This window comes from Loa loa (assembly GCF_000183805.2).
Source record: "Loa loa unplaced genomic scaffold supercont3.16, whole genome shotgun sequence".
In the NCBI taxonomy this organism is placed as follows: domain Eukaryota; kingdom Metazoa; phylum Nematoda; class Chromadorea; order Rhabditida; family Onchocercidae; genus Loa; species Loa loa.
The window spans coordinates 40,844-56,253 of NW_018108196.1; the positions used below are offsets into that span (position 1 = coordinate 40,844).

The following is a 15,410-nucleotide window of genomic DNA, read 5'->3' on the forward strand; positions in this document are numbered from 1 at the left end:
TATATATATATATATATATTTTGAAATCCAAAAATCCCTTGGTAAAAATCCTTTTCTTTCACATCGAAATTTCTGCTTGAATACTTGAATATAAGCCAAAACAGACGACACGTGCTTATCCCTCAATAAAATAAATTTCATCATAACCAGAAGTAGTACCTGGAAATACCACCCAATATAGCTGCATGCCAGTCTCCGCCAGTTTGATAAGCTTCATGAAGCACTCGTACTACACTCGTAAAAGGAAGGAAGTGGAAGTTGTACAGCCTAGGGAATTTTTGAAAGTTATAATTTCCAGATTTGGCTATTAAGTAAGTAGATGTAAAATACCCAATAAATTACCTAAAAACATCTTTTTGGCATAGAAAATAAATTCGAGATGAAAAAACAAATATTTTCTCCTGTGCTTTCAGTGTTATACTAATCCACAAATTTGTAGGTTTAATATAGTCAGTCATTCATTAAGACTTCTAAAAAATGCCCTCATAAAATGATGTCTGTTGAATTGAAACTTTGCGAGCAAGCTAATTAAAATAACCAATTAAAATACACTTGAAATGTTCATTAAATGGTATGCGAGCTGTACGACAACCGCGTTTCCGAGCAGCACCAAGAGGTAACCGATTATCACGGCCCAAACATATCACATAAACTTCATCATTTAGCGGAGTTCGTATTACTTGCTGAGACCACCTGAAAATTATTCACTATTATAATATGTACAAACAACATAGGAATTTTTTTTGTTTTGAAAAAAATCCTTATACTTTGGATCCTGAAAAAAAGTGAAAAATTAAACAACAATGAAAACAAGGCAAAATCTCCATACTTGGCTATATAAATGATATCTTCTTTGTTGTACAGATCAGCTACATCTTCATCTGTATATAGTGGCATAACTGTCTGATGAGCATATTGAGTCTTCAGGAATCTGAAAGACTTTTGATCCTTTAAATTCAGAAATTTCATTTAGATCTCTGTAAGAGACGTAAAATTTACTTCGTGACAGCTTCACAATTCGGATTGTTTTCGTCGTAGTTGACAATCGACAAATCGAATGGTTCGCGACGTCGAAGATTTTCCTAGTATCAGTGACAAATATACTTGAACAATATCAAGTTTTTCAGAATTATTGGTCGCTTATCTAAAGCTGATATTCCTGTCTCTCTTCGAAATTGCACTATTTCGAAAAATTACATATTCAGAAAGCTTTCCTATTACAGTGTTAAAAAGGTTCACTTGTATGATATATTCCAGTTGCGTAGCAAGACGGGAGGAAAAGTCATCGAATTTTTTGGCAATAAACTGGCAGTCCACGACAATTCGTGGTTTTTCGTTTAGCCGTAAAGTCCTCCACATCGCTGCCCCCTCGATGTGTTTAATTCCTACATTAACATATTATTAGTTATTAATGGTGGGTTCCTTGATTACAAGAGATTAGATCGGTTATAGCCTGACCCATTAATTGTTACATTCTTTCTAGTGAAGATTACGCAGGGTATCGAAAAGCAGAATCTTATTAACACTAACCATATTGTATAGAGAACACTTCACAACTCTAGAAATCCTCCAAAAAATTTTAACTTGTAAATTCCTACCAATGAAAAATATTATGTAGTTACTGCAACCATTCATTAGGTCAAACACTTTTTCATAATTGACAAGTTAGTGAGGATCACAAATAAAATCTAAATTTATACCAGAAATAAAGTCCTAACTTACTTCGTGCATTGCGTTCCAGATTAGAAGTGATTAACTCATACATTGCTGGACCATAGCCCATACCATCAGCACTAAATTTCGCACGCTAAAATCATAAATAATAAAACAGTTAGACAGTTTGATAAAAATTGGAAATAATCTTCAGTAAAAATCTGATACAATAAAATTGAAAACGAAAGGCTAGAGAAGGATTTGGTAAACGATTATTACTAGTCAACCGTATCCAATTGATAATTTTTCTGGAGTAGCGACTAAGTTCCTGTACTAATTGAGGGCTCAGATCAGAAAATTCCGATAACAACCTTATTCTCTAAATATCATTTCATTATATTTTTTGGTGATTTCGACCTCTACTTTTCCATCTTTTCATTTTCAAAATAATTTCGATTTCTTCATATGAATTTTTTCTTTTTGTTTTCTGCCTCAGCATTTGCGTCCCCAATATGATGTCACTCCTTTGCAGTTCTCATCACTTCTTTTTCTTTCTCAATATCGGTCTTTTTCTCCATTCATTCCACACACTTCTCTCTGCAGGACAAGAGCCTAACTCATTCTACTCACCAAAAGCTCATGAATTTTAGTATAAAATACCTGAAAATTAAGCAATGCATTTCGTGAATCTACGATCGCCTTCTTTTTCGCTTCACGCATTTCGTCGCGAAAAACGTGTTTCGCATATGCTCGTAAATAAGCTACTCGATCTTCCGTTTTCTCTATTGTCATCAACTTTTGCCACTGTTTATCCCGCAGAAGAGATGGTGGATGTGGCATCATCCATTCCATTATCTGACATTAAATTAGAATTAGGTAGGGTTTTTTTGTCTAATTCACGAAAATCTTGGTTAATGAAAATAAAAATGGAAATCAGATAAAAACCAGTTCAAAAACGAAATCACTTCAACTTCTGCCATTATTTTATCAACCAACTGGCGCGAATTTGAGTCCAGTGAAGATAAAAACTCCGGTGATGGTCTAAGTTTCGATTTTTCTCCATCTTCTAGCATGTCGATAGCGGCTGTTTCAATAGAAAATGCTCTGTTACAACAAACATAAGTCGAGCAAGATGGACGGGAAATAACAAACATTGCAAAGCTATAAAAATATGAACATTAAGCCAGATATCTCGAAAATGAGATAACACGCAGGTATTATTACTCTATGTAAAATGCCGAACTACTTGAGGATAATGGGATGGAGAGTTTGGACAGTGCCAAGAATAACTGAAGCATCGTAGCCTTCTTACTAAAACAGCACAACTCTCAAATACAGTACAGTACTTAGTGTTGATATTTGTAATGAAGACGAAAATGATATTACCACCGAATGAGCTCCAACTGCAATGTTTGATACTTTGTTCTCAATACAAGGACCTGACGACAAAATCTGTTCATTCCTGAAAAACGATCAATTCATACTATATCGCCATATCGAAAATATCCATGAAACTACAGTACCATGCAAGATATAAGCTCTCACTTAAGACCCTCACACCCCAGCATTTCCCATGTAATCAACCACCTCAAATCCATGTCAGATCTCGAGCTTCAGTTCCTATTCTAGTTGTCATTCGCTAAAATCCTCAATGTCTAACAACATGCTTCCTCTCAAATTATCGCAATCTCTGCCGTACCTTGTTTCGCGTGGTATTTATTTGTTTTCGTTCTTCAACAACCAGTCGTTCCTCACCGAGAAACGATTTCCGCGCCTGACCTATACTTGGCGAAATGGTATTTTAGCCGTAATCATTGAAAAAAGCTTCTGGAACCAGTCTCTATGTCTCTTAAGAAAATTTGTATTTCTCACTCTCCTACGTAGGCTAGATATCACTTTCTTACCAGCACTACAGTACCTGAAAGAATCATGCGTAGTTTGGATGATGCGATTTTACGGGTGAGTGATGTAAACCATGTAAGCTATAATAACTCATTGACATCGATAATACGCAATAAATAGCTCTTCTATGGGTCTTTAAACTTCCTTAATAGGAGGGACAAGAAACCAAGGACTTAATGTATTGCAAGCTAGAGTCTCCCATATTGGCTACTTCTTGCTCTGTCACTTTCGGGAAGCTCGTTAAGCTTTGGCTCAACTTTTGAATAGCGACAAACCACTTCATTTCAGAGTTTCGTAATTGATCTCTTTCTCTCTTGGCTTCTAACCGGTTTGTGTGAGCATGTATCTTTCGTAGCGAATATTTAAAATTTGTAAGGTGTCGCCTAATGTTTTCTGTAGTCTTGTTACTGGTTTTTTTCAACTTATTTGAAACACTTTTTTTTTGTCTATTTATATGACACATATTATATAACACTAAGGGCATTTTATTTTCTAACAAAATTACATCGATTATGACCAATAGCACTTGAAGGACTACAACTGATTTGAAATTCACTATGGAGGATTCTTATTTCTTTTTTTTATCGACAGAGATATCAGATAACCTTTAGAATAACGCACTTAACAGTCACTTTAAACGGAAGCTGAATAGAAAAAGGTTAATAAGTATAATCACTGCGAAAAAGATTTAGACTTTTTGACGGGGCCGGGTCTTGCACAAAAGGTCTTGCTTCTTTGAATCAATTTCCAAAAAAGTATGTTCAAATTCTCATTGTTAGGAAAACCGCAAAGAGACACACGTTTTGAGCTACCTCTGAAAACTTTTATATAATTGACTATTATCCGCCGTTTAATTCACTCGACAGATTTATGATTCGGAATATTTTTTCGTGTTTAGAATTTAGTGTATTTGTAACAAATGTACAATAATGATTAGAACTGGTTCGGCTTCACGTTTCACACTCTTAGCTTTCGGTTTACATAATCACAAGCATATTTTACATTGACTATTTCAGGTTTGCCGAGAGTCGTGTTGTTTCAGAGCCGAATAGATTTTCGTTCAATACGTATGAACTAAAGAATTTAAACATTACGCCCTTTAACACTTTTCTGAAATTATTCCAAACGTTTTATTCATAAAGAAAACCAACTATTGAAGATTTGGTTGAACTTTGTTTCATTTCCCACTTTTCCATCGAAGAGGATTTAAGGCTGTTTTTTAAGCTCGAAACAAAGATGTGCACACATATAGTTTGGGTTTCTTATTGATCGCCATAGGTACAGTAAAGATCTTCTACAAATCAATAAAAAGGAAATTACTGTGAAATGAAACGTGAAGTGAGGCTTAGTATCTTAAGGACATTCGCCATCGACCATATCGTTAATGGAAGCAAGAATTCATTTATAGTTTCAAATCGTAATAAGACAGTTACAAGGATCCAAATTAAAAGTTTCTGTTAGTAAAAGCTTGAGATTTTTGTTACTTTAGAATTCTTGATAGAATCAAATAAATGCTTGTAGCGAAGTTGTTCAGGAAAAAAGTAAAGAATATGTTGAGGCATAGAAATATAGGAACCACAACTATAAAATGTACTTGTAGAGGTGCTCCATATATAAATGTTACATTATGAAAGCAAAATGAAAGAATCATATCGGGCAAGAATACATTCAAGTTATCGATGCGCTTACTTCATTACCATCGCTACACCTGCCACTTATTTCTTTGCATTTGTATGAGCGAAAATAACTGTCTGTGATCGTGACACATAGACATATTTTAATAATGAGAACAAGCGTAGTGCAGAAATAGATCCACAACTTCCCCAAGAACTAGAAAAAACACCCTTTACTATCACTAAAATTCCAATAAGCGGTATCCGAGTTATTTATACACACCTCGTGTTATTATAGGAACTACCAATTTACAATATACTTCAACAAATTTTAAAGCTCAGTTTTGAGAAAAAAATTATCGAAGATTTAATATTAACTATTACCAAGCATTATCCAAAAATCTTGATAGCATATAGTTACTTAAAAGCGCCATGTAACTTACCTATTGGGCATTTTCCGTCTTTATTTCATCGACCAATTAACTACCGAATAAACGGTACGCTGTGTTAATATGTATTGACAATTTTTAGTTTATTTTTTCGGGCTTAAAACAACTCAACAATACACCAAAACACTTGAAGCTCAATATTCTATGTTGTTTTCTGCACTTTTGATAGAAATTAGATCCCATCGATACCAACTCTTAAAATCGTCACCAACTGCAAAACTTTGCTTGATTCTGAAATCCAACAAATATTTAGCTGCAATAAATATCCTGCGTCCACAAGCGTACATTGAACTACGGTGAAGTGAATGGTCCCATTACAACTCGGCCTTTTTCAACTTTCAAAATTGCAAATTATTGTGCTCATGGGGTGATGCATTGTGAATGCGATTAATTTAGGATGCTTTCCATATGACGCGGTTGTTAAATTCAGCTCACTTATGAACACGCCATCTCGCTTAATTCTTGTGTGACATTTGCGATATTTTGTTTATTTTAGTCTTCAGAAATGATCGATCATCTCATTTCTTCTGCTTCTAGTCAGTGATTACAACTAGCTTATCAGTAGAGACATGCACATCACTGTACACTAATATACTGAATGACATTTGTACTCTTTTAGATCTGACGCTTCTTGAAGGACTACTTATGCTAAATACGAAAAGAGGGAAAAATGAGTGCTACAGATGGCAATGTAGATGCTAAGATATTATCAGCTATTGTAAGCGAAGAGGAGGACAGCGATTCAGATAGAGAGGTATTACTTCACTGTGTAATTTCCGGTGAGGAATGCTAACCACTGATTTGTAATTTAATTTTTGTCAGGTTTTTTCTTCTTTAAATGAAAGTTGCTCAGTCTTTCAAATTCAGCAGGCAGAATTCAGCTCGTCCTTTAATTCCAGTGTTTTGCGGAAAAGATCATTTCTAGCAGAAATTAGCTCCACGTTGCTGTGTTATTTTGCAATATGGTTTCTTAATTGCAGCTGCAAATTGCATTCGAGGAAGGTCTGCTAAAGATTGATAAACTGAATTATGTTACGGAAAAGAAGAGACCGATTATAAATAAAAAAGTGTGATGTTTGATTCATTAAGTAAGCTATATCGTTTCTAATAGTGATGAATTCTTTTTATATCGTGATATTTGTTTTTCTAAGGTTACTTTACTGTTAGGAGTCATGGTTTCATGTTACATCTTGCGCTGTTTTACTGTTTGTAGGCTGAATTGGAGAATAAAGTTAAGGAACTAACGAAGAATTTAACATGGATAGAAACGCTAGACGTGGCAGTAAATAGTGACCATATCGGTGAGAAAGTACTCAACGACGATTTCGAGCGTGAAATAATTTTGTAAGTTATTTTGTAATCTTTTCTGCATTTTGCAGTAGAATTCATTTCAAAGTATTGGAGATATTTCTAAATTATAATGTGTAAGTTTCTATTAAAAAAATATCACAGATAATTGTTATAGTTACAAGCAAGCCGAAAAAGCAGTGCAGATAGCGGTATTACGACTGCGTGAAATGAATGTGAGGATTTTTCGACCAACAGATTATTACGCCGAAATGGTGAAAAGTGACCAACATATGCAAAAGGCGAGCTTATTTTTTGTCTTGAATTGTCGTTGATTTTTCATGTGATCAATGAAGTTCTGTTTGCCGACGAGCGGCTCATACAGTTTCTGTTCCCTTAGAATTGTTATTGATGTTTCCTTTATTTATTGTAAATATACTCACGATATTGTCATGCTATTTGTAGATAAGGCAACGTATGGCAGAAGTTGAAGAAAGCAAGCAAAAGTTGGAAGCAATTCGTAGAATTCGTGAAGAAAAGAAGTTTGCAGCTAAAGTGCAGAAGAAGGTATTTTGATCAGCTGTTTGATAATCGAAATTATAGATGGGACACATAGTTTAGTCATGGTTTTTTTTTCGTGCTTCACAATAAAATTCATTGCATTTTATTTGCTTCAAATTCAGGTAATGGAAAGGAAACAGAATGAAAAGAAGATTTTGGCAGAAGCGGTAAAGAAACATCGAAAAGGTGTCAAATCACATCTGGATGCCATACTGAATAATGCGAACACAACGCGAGATACTGGGGTTTTTTATCCTAGCTTTCAAATCCATTTCAATAATGCTTGCATTTCCATAAAATTAGGTTGTCATTTGGATTTTGGCTTATGTCTGGCAGTTTCAAGTTTTTGTTTTACACTGCTAAGAAAAAGGTGGGATTTTCAGGTCGAAGCGAAAAGGTCAGAGAAAGGAAGGATGCGTGGAAAGAGTAAGAAATTTCGTCGACTGGCCCGGGATAAAAAGTTTGGCTTCGGCGGACAAAAAAAAAGATCCAAAAAAAATGATAAAAATAGGTTAATTCTTTGAAGCATTCTTGGCTTTTTTTATCTCTGTGTGTCAGTGCGACTATAAATAAGTGAAGAAAGCGTTTGTTTTAAGGATGTCTAAGGACTTAAGGATGATGCATTAACATATTTCTGCATAATTCTTTTTTAGCTTTGAAGAAATTGCGACACCTGGAAGTGTAGCTCGTAAGCTCAAAGGACATCATTTTGGCGGAAACTTGTTGAAAAATAGTGCGAAGCAAAGAAAAAAAGATAATTGTTTTTTGTCTAACATTGGAAAAAGGGTACTACGTATGTCTTTTATCTAACTTTGCTGTTGACACAAACAACAAAAAACTATAAAAAATTTCGTATAATTTGTTAAATTATTTAATAAACTGTAAAATCGCCATGCTTTTTTTCTGCATATTTCACGTTTTTCAGATTTATGAATCCAGTATAACTGAATAAAATCATTGCTTTTCAACAGTTCTGGTGGTAGTTTATTAAGATTACTCAAAAAATTACTCACTATCATTTGTACATCTTGCTTTTGTTTTTGTTTGTGGATAAATACTCTTTACCAACTCATTCTATCCTGTTTGAGAGCGTATAAACGTCTGAGGTAAATATTATTCAAAAAGGAAAAAAAAACCTCAATTTAAAGGAGCAAACGATTATTGTGAATTTTCCTAATACTGTGACAGTATACAATTGGTGACGGTATAGAGTGATATATGGCATATTATGTGAGACTCATATAAAATTTCAAACTTAGCTTTGGTCTGTCAGTCAGTCATTCATTCATTCTCAAAGCATTAAACGTGAGATTTGGGAAATTTATTTAAGCCTTTAAATGTCAGCCTAAGTAATATCGATTGAAGTTATGGATTAGCAATAAAATGGATTATTTCACTTGCGCGAGTATGGTTTTATTGAATCTCTTATGGGGTGTCATATTTGTGGTGCTTTTTTCCGTGACATTTGGTACATTTGGTAGTTTTTGCATGCTGAAGCGACGAATGCGAATGCGGGGTCGTGCTGGGTAGGTTTGCCTGTTTTTTTATTATTGCAAAAAAGCAGGAGATCAGTATTTCCATAAAGCTAATTCGAATGCTTTATCGTGCTTTGTACAGCAAAAAATAACACATTCAACAGCAGGTTACGAGGCTTTTGTTTGTTTCTGAGGTTCGATATATTTGTGCCAGTCTCTATCAACGTTGGTAAGCTGCTCTGTTCCTCTAGGCTTATCCTCAAGATTTAATAATTATTGATCATGTGGTGTTTTTATCTGCTGTTTATTTCGTGTGTATCGGACGCTTAATTGACCCTACTTTAGATCTTGTAGTCCCTACTTGTTACCGGCATCCTTTCTAGCCACTCTTATCTTTGCAGCTGTAAAAGCAATCTTGTGGCTTGTAAATTAAGGGACATCTTAAATCGTTTCTTTGACTTTATGCACAAAATAATAGAATTTTCAGTTATTTTGTGTTTTGGCCGGTATGACTATTTTTTCTTTTCCAGATTTTGATTACTTTTTCCTAGCTCAAGAATGTGGTGATCAAAAGTGCTTAAATTGCAACTTAAATATTTAAATTTGGTTTTTTAAAACTCAATTGTTACTTATGTATGCAAATTATTACTTATGTACTTAAACTCTATTTTTTCCTCTGTTAACATATAGTTTTGTAAAGAATACAGTACTTTGAATTACTTACTAGTTACTGCAAAATTTAGTTTCAGAATTTCTTTACAGCTATTTTCAGCAGAGTTCCTTCATTAAAAATGGAGATTTGATAATTTATTTACAATTTCTGATCAATAAGATATTAATTTTAAATATCGATCGCCTACCACAAATCACCGATAAGGTTATTTATTAATGACCACACACATGATCATATGCTAAAAATAATTATTTAAACAATTTGCTCTTGGAAGGATTTTAGTGAAAATTTGACAATTTATTCACAATTTTTGATCAATAGGACATTAATTTTGGATATTGACCGCCCATCGGAAATCACTGACGATGTTATACACTACTCGCCACACACGTGACCAAATGCTAAAAATCATTTAAGCATTTTGAATTAAGGAAATAAGGGACTACAATATATCTAAACTACAGTTGACTAATCATCGTCGGTACGTACGAAATAAACATAGCAAAAAATACGTAAGATTACTACATGATCAATCATTATTAAATTTTAAAAATCAAGGTTAAGTCAAGAAGACATATGCCAGCTTACGGACGTTGATAAAGACTGGCACAAATGTATAAAACTTGACATTAATTGTATCTAAGTTAATACCAAATAATCATATGTTTTGGTTACTTGTGGCACTCTTCAAAAAAAAAAAAGAAATTACTGAAAGATGAACAGTAACCACCAGCATAGCAATGGTTCTAAGAGTGAAACAAAAGACAATAAGAAGAATGTACTGACAATCATAAAGCGATACCCTCAAATACTGAATGTGCTGAAAGACCGAATAACAAAACAAATGTGCTCAGCGAAATGTCCGGTGAAAGAACACCACAATGAAGATATAGATCGTATTAATTTAGGAGTACTTACACAGTTTCCCTCTATAATAGATTTATTCTCCCAAGGTGGATCCAGTAATATGAAATCAAACTGTTTCCCATCTGAAATGAATGCTTTGCTTCTCTTAGTTGACTATAGAGTACTTAGAATCGATCACTTTCAACAAAGGCTTCCCTTATCAGCAAAAGTCATTAAAATGTTGCACTAGAGAAAGGAGATGATTTTCAGAAACAAAACAAGGAAATTTCCCGAAAACGAGAAAAACAAAAATTCACGTCGTGTAAATTACAAGTGATGATATTCGAGGATATGCTACGTCTTCGTCTCCGTTTTGGCTTATTTTTCCTTGTGACAGGATCTTTATCAAATATTACAGCAGCCTGCGAATCCATTTTAAATGGCGATTCTATTGCGTAGAATTTTCAAAGGTTTGGCACACTGAAATGTTCGCCAAATGAAGAAGGAAAATACAGTCCAAAAACAACATTCATCTATTATTCCTGTCTATAAATCTCAACCGAAATTCACCTGCCACCCGCATAAATGGCATCGTAATACGCAATTTCATCCAGTACTGCCAAATCAGCACTTCGTACCCGGATTATCTTCTGAACAGCCGACTCCGTCATCAAAAAGAGGACTTTGCAAAGTTTCACACATAATATATAACAGAGAATTCTACAAGACACAAAATATAGTTTGGCAAACCATTTGCAAACCCGAGGTTGGAGGACAGTTCGCGATCTGAGCTTTACACTGTTATGTTTTAACATTGTTATCGTTGAAAAGTGACCTCAGCGTTAGTTTTCAAAGAGTCTGTTTAGATTTCGCACATACCGTAACATGTTCCATGGGTAGGAGTAGTAATTTCCTTATTTATTTCTCGAATTTTGATTGCAATCTGAATGGATTTTGAGATTTCATCTGGTTTCATTTTGACTTTGCATTTTTCTTCAGTTTTGGCTTGATTTCCTTGATATTATTTTATATTTTGCATTTGGGCGAAAGTCCATTAACGATATTTATGCATTACTGTCTATTGTTACTGACAAATATTGAATTTAATCCTAATTATATATTATTATTTCACAAAAACGAATATTGAACGCATGCATTGAAACGTATATAAGAAAACAACGTGTACTTCTCCATTTTTGAAAACAATGGATCCTGATCTTCATAATTTTTTTTTCAAACTGCCAAAATAAAAGGATGAATTGTTTGTGCATATTGCCAGCCTTCTGTCATTCAGCTTGTATGGCGTCCATCCACTCATTTTTCATACTGTTTGCAGTATTCCATGGATATTTCCTTCTTGTTACTATTGAACTCATTTGCTAACTATGAGCATATCGAATATTTGAGTATTCTCATTTTAGGCACAGATATTCCATGAATATTATTCAGTTTTTGGATGCAAATCTTACTGATAATATAACTTTACCATAGGTGTTCTAGTTCAAATGAAAGTTTCGTGACAACTGATTGCACCAAAATTTATGGGAAGAATGGGTTGTATGTGAAACTTTGCAGAGTCCTCTTTTTGATGACGGAGTCGGCTGTTCAGAAGATAATCCGGGTACGAAGTGCTGATTTGGCAGTACTGGATGAAATTGCGTATTACGATGCCATTTATGCGAGTGGCAGGTGAATTTCGGTTGAGATTTATAGACAGGAATAATAGATGGATGTTGTTTTTGGACTGTATTTTCTTTCTTCATTTGGAGAACATTTCAGTGTGCCAAACCGAAAATTCTACGCAATAGAATCGCCATTTAGAATGGATTCGCAGGCTGCTGTAATATTTGATAAGGATCCTGTCACAAGGAAAAATAAGCCAAAACGGAGACGAAGACGTAGCATATCCTCGAATATCACTTGTAATTTACACGACGTAAATTTTTGTTTTTCTCGTTTTCGATATAGCTCTCTCTGTTGTATTTCCTTTACCATTACTTCACGAGATTATTCGAGGAACAGTTGGCACAGTTCGCTAGAAGCAGGCTTCATTCTCTTTCTGAAGTATTCGCGTTACTTGCTTAATTTTATATTATTTCCTGTATTGTTTCTTCGTTTAGTTTCGTTTCTAATTTTATTCAGGCCAGCCTTGTTTTAAAGAAGATACTGGAAAAGGCAGTTGCGATGGAGGCATTTAACAGAAATCAGTACGAGTCACTACCATGTTCTTCTATTGAAACTTCATCAAACTTTAATAATTGTGTAGCACGACAGTTAGCTCTTACTGTTGCTTTAGTGCCTTGTCCATTATCTCGTTACACGAGGCAACAGTACATTGCAAAGCAAAGCATCAAAGAAATATGTTTAAATCAAGAAAAAAGGTAATTCCGATGACTTCCTTTTCGGTTTTATGTTTGACAATTTGCAATTGTATTTTCCGTTTCTAAAAAACTTCTTCCCGAATGTTTGCTGTTTATTTTAGTGTTTAAAACATTTTTGAAGTAATTTGTGTCATCCGTAATATCACTGATACTTCTAAGTATAGCTTCAAGATATAGCTTTGATTTTGCCACAGTTTTTATGTAAAATTAACCTAGTCTTTGTAGCATTCATTACTCATCATAAATTGTTCCGGCACATCTACTCTGTTCTATATTTCCCAACACTTTCCCAACCCAACACTTCGTTCCTTCACATTCATTTATTTAGAAACATTGATGATATTTCAAACGAACTCATAATGTGGATAAATGCTGGACCAAAAGTTATCACAGCCGAATGCAAAGGTGAAAAATTCATCTTACCTCCATTCTCTTCCTTCATCGTTAACGATGTATGTTTGTCAAGAGCACTGATCAAACGTGAGTTTATTTGACGAGCGATTTATTTTATTTTATTCAGCGTTTGCACAAAATGGAAGATTTTCTTGTTTTATTTCTGAAAATCATCTCCTTTCTCTAGCGTAACATTTTAATGACTTTTGCTGATAAGGGAAATTCTTTTAAAGACCTTTGTTGAAAGTGATCGATTCCAAATACTCTACAGTCAACTAAGAGAAGTTCATTTCAGATGGGAAACGGTTTGATTTCATATTATTGGATCCACCTTGGGAGAATAAATCTGTTAAAAGAAAAATTGTGTAAGTGAAAATAATCCTAAAGTTATGCATTCCCAAAATCTCGAAGTTAAAAAATGAGGAAAAAACTTCAATAACAAAAACAACCTCTGATGGAAATTTTGATGCTGATATTGCAGTTACCCAACTTATGGAGACCAAACGTGGATGTTGGATTTATATGTACCGGAACTTTTAACGGAATCAGGATTGTTCGCAACATGGGTTACAAACAATGCGAAACATTTAAAATTTGTCGATGATATGATCGAATATTTTGGTCTCGAAAAAATTGCAACTTGGCGGTGGCTTAAAGTTAATTTTATTGTCATTACCTTCCACATTTCGTGTCTTTAGATTTGGTGGAAGGCTCTTTTTGGAGTGAACTTACATTTTTATCGATTTTTTAAGGAGTATATTTAAATCATACTTAATTGGATCACAGACTTAAATTAGACTTAAAATTTTTACTTATATAAACCAGTTTTTATAAAACTGAATTGAATTCCTTTCAGACTAGGCGTTAATTTTTTTCGTCACTTCAGGTTTAAAATTTGCTTCTCTTTCCAACTAATGCCTGAGTGAAAGATGTAGTAGGCAATATTGCATTTTCTGTTTATAGTCAGACTTAAAATACTTAGCGCATCTTTTGACATGTTAAAGTACAGTTACTGGTTCTTTTTCTTACAAAGACTTAGTAATTACTTTACTACGATACTACGATCGTAGTAATTACTTTACTATGATTTGCATGTTTTAAAAGCTTTAAGGTAACAAACAATGGTGAACCCGTTTATAGCCTGAATAGCCAACATAAGCAACCTTTTGAAAACATTGTGTTCGCTTCTAATAGTGCTGCTCGCAAATATTATGTGAACATCGTCGACGAATTTGTCCTAATCAGGCATGTGTTTTTGAGTATCCACAAAATTGCACTTTTAGCAAAGATTAGCATATTATTAAGGTATGTCAAGAAATATTCCCAAAAACTTTTAAAAATAGCGGACATACTGGCTTGCATTGTTCAAATATGCAAGGAAAAATTCAGGAATAACGGATTAGCTGGATGTTTGATCTCCTAAGTCAGTTTAGAAGGTTATATCCTGTTTTGCATGGAATATAACTCCGATCAGCAAGGTGGAACACCTTGCTGATCTTTTGGTGCACCTGACTTCTTTTGATGCTATTTTTGACATAGCATCAGCTGAGCTGGAAAACCGGTGGGGGAAGAAGTGGTGTCTTCCTAACAGATTTATTATTAACGAAATTTCGAATTCACCATTATCGGGCTGTCATACTGAAAGAATTTTTCAGCCATTGGTTTTATTTAATAAATATCTTATTCGTCAATCTAAATTTTTTTTAGCACTCCATCCGTAATCCATTCAAGAAAACCACCACTGCTTCCAGTGTTACAAGTGCTTGGAATTCTTGAAGAGTCAGCAGAACAGTTAGAACTGTACGGCAGATATTTATTACCACGAACAACAACTGTTGGATTTGAAGCGGCTAAACTGCAAAATAAGCGATATTTTATTTGAATATACGATTAAATTAAGAATTTAATTTTACTATTTGAAATTAGCACGGTGTATGTTCAAATAAGAAGATATCAAAACGGACCGCGAATCGTCAGTTGATTTGATAGGATTTATGCAAAATCTAAAAATCTCAGTTTACTGAGGATAAAACATTTATCTCAGTTAAAATTACAAGATAGATCGTACAATCAATTTGCATTCATTTAGCAAATAATCTTGGTGGAAAAGTAACACAATGCTTTCTACAAAAATTTAAATATTCTTAGTATATTCAGAAAAGAAATCAAATGAGGGA

General features: G+C 34.0%; 5 protein-coding genes across 5 annotated transcripts in view; 4 read left to right on the forward strand and 1 right to left on the reverse strand.

Annotated features, from left to right (window-relative positions):
• LOAG_03512 (hypothetical protein) overlaps positions 1-3,251 on the reverse strand; it is a gene marked incomplete at both ends in the record, with an annotated part of 4,000 nt that extends 749 nt beyond the window's left edge. The window contains 10 exons of the mRNA XM_020446340.1: positions 160-267; positions 553-693; positions 830-931; positions 1,000-1,082; positions 1,240-1,385; positions 1,723-1,807; positions 2,314-2,508; positions 2,619-2,814; positions 2,966-3,115; positions 3,199-3,251. Coding sequence (XP_020303299.1) covers positions 160-267; positions 553-693; positions 830-931; positions 1,000-1,082; positions 1,240-1,385; positions 1,723-1,807; positions 2,314-2,508; positions 2,619-2,814; positions 2,966-3,115; positions 3,199-3,251 — 1,259 coding nt within the window. The remainder of the gene's footprint in view (positions 1-159; positions 268-552; positions 694-829; positions 932-999; positions 1,083-1,239; positions 1,386-1,722; positions 1,808-2,313; positions 2,509-2,618; positions 2,815-2,965; positions 3,116-3,198) is intronic.
• A 3,036-nt stretch (positions 3,252-6,287) lies between these two features.
• On the forward strand, positions 6,288-8,275 carry LOAG_03513 (hypothetical protein; the record flags this gene model as incomplete). The annotated part of the gene is made up of 8 exons (XM_020446341.1): positions 6,288-6,371; positions 6,598-6,684; positions 6,831-6,961; positions 7,083-7,206; positions 7,370-7,471; positions 7,588-7,710; positions 7,849-7,976; positions 8,119-8,275. The coding sequence occupies 8 exons, from the start codon at positions 6,288-6,290 to the stop codon at positions 8,273-8,275; spliced, it is 936 nt and encodes a 311-aa protein (XP_020303300.1).
• Positions 8,276-10,328: 2,053 nt separating this feature from the next.
• On the forward strand, positions 10,329-10,709 carry LOAG_03514 (hypothetical protein; the record flags this gene model as incomplete). The annotated part of the gene is made up of 1 exon (XM_003139051.1): positions 10,329-10,709. The coding sequence occupies one exon, from the start codon at positions 10,329-10,331 to the stop codon at positions 10,707-10,709; it is 381 nt and encodes a 126-aa protein (XP_003139099.1).
• Positions 10,710-10,955: 246 nt separating this feature from the next.
• Positions 10,956-11,560, forward strand: LOAG_03515 (hypothetical protein; the record flags this gene model as incomplete). The annotated part of the gene is made up of 2 exons (XM_003139052.1): positions 10,956-11,225; positions 11,459-11,560. The coding sequence occupies 2 exons, from the start codon at positions 10,956-10,958 to the stop codon at positions 11,558-11,560; spliced, it is 372 nt and encodes a 123-aa protein (XP_003139100.1).
• Positions 11,561-12,028: 468 nt separating this feature from the next.
• LOAG_03516 (MT-A70 family protein) lies at positions 12,029-15,294 on the forward strand. Its single transcript, XM_020446342.1, has 8 exons — positions 12,029-12,148; positions 12,239-12,395; positions 12,602-12,840; positions 13,169-13,320; positions 13,529-13,598; positions 13,715-13,889; positions 14,345-14,478; positions 14,941-15,294. The coding sequence occupies exons 1-8, from the start codon at positions 12,048-12,050 to the stop codon at positions 15,113-15,115; spliced, it is 1,203 nt and encodes a 400-aa protein (XP_020303301.1). The 5' UTR covers positions 12,029-12,047; the 3' UTR covers positions 15,116-15,294.
• Positions 15,295-15,410: the final 116 nt, after the last annotated feature.